At 35.6% G+C, this 3,693-nt stretch overlaps 1 protein-coding gene across 1 annotated transcript in view; it reads left to right on the top strand.

Annotated features, from left to right (window-relative positions):
- The window catches only part of LOC117122685, a 92,097-nt gene extending 88,897 nt beyond the window's left edge, over positions 1 to 3,200 (top strand). Inside the window, exons 125-128 of the mRNA XM_033268367.1 lie at positions 941 to 1,242; positions 1,479 to 1,536; positions 1,659 to 1,970; positions 2,380 to 3,200. Coding sequence (XP_033124258.1) covers positions 941 to 1,242; positions 1,479 to 1,536; positions 1,659 to 1,970; positions 2,380 to 2,405 — 698 coding nt within the window. The 3' untranslated portion in view covers positions 2,406 to 3,200. The remainder of the gene's footprint in view (positions 1 to 940; positions 1,243 to 1,478; positions 1,537 to 1,658; positions 1,971 to 2,379) is intronic.
- The last annotated feature ends 493 nt before the right edge of the window (positions 3,201 to 3,693 follow it).

Raw genomic sequence — 3,693 nt, 5'->3', positions numbered from 1 at the left:
CTTTACAACCTTTTATGAAGCTATTGGTCAATGATTTCCTTTCAAAAAATATACATTGCCTCCATAAATAAACATTAATATTGTAGTTCCTCTGGTATAAGCCCACACTCATATATAAATACCCAATACCAGTACCAGTACTTCATAAGTTTTAATATTTTTCATGAATTTTTTTACAAGTCCTTCACTAACTTAGAGGTCTTGACTGGAAACTACTACTAAAAGGTATAATGAACCAGTTATGAATTTAATCAACCAGAACCAGAATCTAACCCTGGGCTTAGGCTGGACCTATATACTGTACATCTACATGCTCATTATTGTTTCTGGTTCAGGTACAATAAGTCTACCCAACAAACTCGACCCAATGTTTTCGCATATATTTTTTCAATTAAAATCTGATAGCCTAGTTTATGAGCTTAACACAGACAGTATATCTTTTATATTCAAATTGAATTGGATTTAATTATTAATGAAATGACCACCCAGTGGCATATCTAGGAGAATTGAAATAGGGGTGCTGATGGGGGGGGGGCACGAAGGTGAAGTGGATGGGAGGGAGAGCGCGAAGGTGAAGTGGGGGAGCTCGATGATCAGTTAAGGAGCGCTAATTCGCAAAATAAGTTGATTTTAAGTGATTTTTAACTACTTGACCGTGATTTTTGGGGGGAAGACTGGGGGGGCACGAGTAATTTTTTGGAGGCGTGTGCACCCCTAGATACACCTCTGTGACCACCAAGACCAGATATATGACTGACATTTCTAAATGTTTACTAAAAAAAAAACACTTCTGCAAAACCTTAAACTTTTGTGGTCCACATTATACACTATTTTTTTTTGTTGCAAATGTGCATGATTTTTAGACCTAATCAATCATAACACAATAATAAGAGTCTGTTGAGATGGATAAATCACGTTTTTTTGTTCTCGATTCTCTTAGAATGTGAAGACAATGAGGTGTACAAACGTTATGGCACGGACTGTATGAGTCAAACCTGCCGCAGTTACACAGCCGGTGAAGAACCAGAATGCGGTGAGCCATACGAGGCTTGCTTCTGTGATGCCGGTTACTACGTTAACGAAGAAGGTGAATGCGTACCTCCACACGAGTGCGAATGCATCTATGAGGGCGCTGTTTATGAAGCTGGGGAACTGTGGAAAAAGAACAACTGCACAGAATGTTCCTGCAAGAATGGTGAAGTGGAGTGCTTCAGCTACTGTGAAGTACCTGTGTGTGAAGATGTAAGTATCAAAGACGTAGGGTGCAGTTGTAGCTTTCAATCTCAGGGTATGAGTTCAAGCCCCATAATTGGCCAGATTTTCTCTGTTAAGACTAAAAGACCATATCTTATATTTTAACTCTTGCTGTTGGAAATGAAGTATTTTACAACAAAAAAAAAAATATTTTCCTTAGATCATTGTGGTTGAATATATTAGTTTTATTATATAACTTACAAAAAAATATTTATTTCCAACAGGGATATGAATTGGTTGTCAGAGAAGGTGAATGCTGTCCAGTGTGCGAGAAAATATATGGTAAGATGATATCCGTATTGACAATATATTATTTGATATTATTTAATTTGCACATAATTATTTAATCCTGTACATATTTTCTTATTCTTAACAATCTCATGGTTTCTTTTGTCATTTAACAGAACCTGAAGACTCCTGCCATTTGTCAGTTGAGGTTCGTAATGTGACCAACAGCCGTGGTTGCCGCGCAAATGATGTCAGCATTCCTGTATGTGTTGGACGATGTAAAAATAACAATGAAATTGTCCTGGACTCTCCAAATACCTCTGGCTGTCGATGTTGCCAAGGCTACATAGATTCAAGTCTTACAGACAACGAAGGGAATCCACGACCAACATACGACCTAATCACACTCATCTGTCCTGGTGGAGAGCCTGAGGAAGGAGCCATCCCGCTCTACTCGGGTTGCACTTGTGATCATCCATGTCAAAGTGGTGAGTTTGTGTGCTTATGAAACCAACCTCTTAAAATAATGGAATTGCCCATCTAGCAGTTTAAGAGCGCCAAAAACTGTACACACTTCCTTGTTCTATTTTCGATCTGGTGATCGCGATGATAGTGAATAATTGATGATGATAATTGTGACAATAATTGATGTTGACAATGTGATTGTCACATTGATAATGAGGGTGGGTTATATGGTAAATCATTATGCCTTTTGTTTTATAACTTGATCTAAGCGCATAGAGGCACTGCGAAATATGCGCTATACAAATGTAAATTATTATGATTATTGTTGATTCTAATGGTGGGTAGCAAATAACAAGATATAAATATTTTGATGTTATTGTTGAATCTAAGTTCTTAATTTCCAATTTTTGATTTATCTTCTTTTTTTTTCAGATTCGCATGGACACACGTGGGGCTAGACGTCGTCAAAATTTCCATAAGACGCACCAAATATAAATAAAGCAATGTTAAAATAATTGTTATAAGAACCTGACCCTCTCTTTCCGTTTGTCCACAGATATTAAATGCAATTGATAATTTCAGTAAATAAAACTATCATCATCACTTTCGCTTTAATTAATATTTTCATAGCATTCTAGATATTAATATTATATATATGATTATTTTCGATTTATGTATAAAAGTACAAAGTGCAATGATGCCTACATACAGTAAGGCTTGAATTCAAAATGACTTTAAATGTAATGCGCTACTTTTTTGAAATTGCTGTGACGAAACACTTACGTAATACGGTAAAAGTGAGTAAAAGTTGTGCCAATTTATTGGTAAATGGTATATTTTATAATCAAATTAGTGCAATCAGTGTCAACAATAGACAGTTTTTGAAATCACAATGTATGTAAATTTGCTGACTTTTTCCTGTGATGTAAAAACGGTCGATTTCACGCCGTGAACACAGCAAATAGTAATAATAATTACATACGCATACTTTGAATTTGGCAGGCCAAGTCATGTGTAACGTGTGACATTTTACATTGTGATTTCAAAAACTTCATAACAATTCTATGATGTATAACTTACTATTTATCAAATCAAAACTATTGTATAAAATGTATTAACTGTAAGAAATATATTGTATTTAAAATGAAAGATAATTTATGAGATTGCATATACAGGCCTATATTGAATTTGAAACTATTGTTTACCTATCGCTTTCCTTGAGAATCCCAGCAAATAAATATGTTCAGAGATAATTTCTTTTGTGTGTGATTAGTAATTTTCTGTTTTGTGTTTTAAATAATTTTGTATGCAGTCTAATTGTCTACAAAACAATAGGTCGTTAATGCTAACATCTGCTCTGTAGTCCTAACAAACAATTACTTCATATATGCGGCTGTGGTGGGTCCAGGAGGGGATGGGGCAGGGAAGGACTTCCAGCGATGGAGGTCTCTATACCACCTCAGTCCCACCATAGACAATTTGTGATTAAGCCTGTGGCAACTCTAGGTGGCTGGTAAAGGCACTCTCAGACTTCAATTTGAATATAATTTTCTTTTTTCACCTTTAAAAAAATAATTCGTGGGAGTGGGACATGCCGGCTGGTTCCCCTTTGAATCCGCCACTGCAAAGCTCGTTTTTCCAAAGTACATCATTGCACCGCATATAGTATACTGCTGTAAGCAAAGAACATAGATATAAATAATAAAATAATAATAATAATATGTATTAGAACATACACCTTTAGAT

This window comes from Anneissia japonica, unplaced genomic scaffold (genome assembly GCF_011630105.1).
Source record: "Anneissia japonica isolate Jap-2015-1 unplaced genomic scaffold, ASM1163010v1 scaffold287894_len555002_cov174, whole genome shotgun sequence".
NCBI lineage: Eukaryota > Metazoa > Echinodermata > Crinoidea > Comatulida > Comatulidae > Anneissia > Anneissia japonica.
This window is presented reverse-complemented; position numbering and strand designations above follow the sequence as displayed.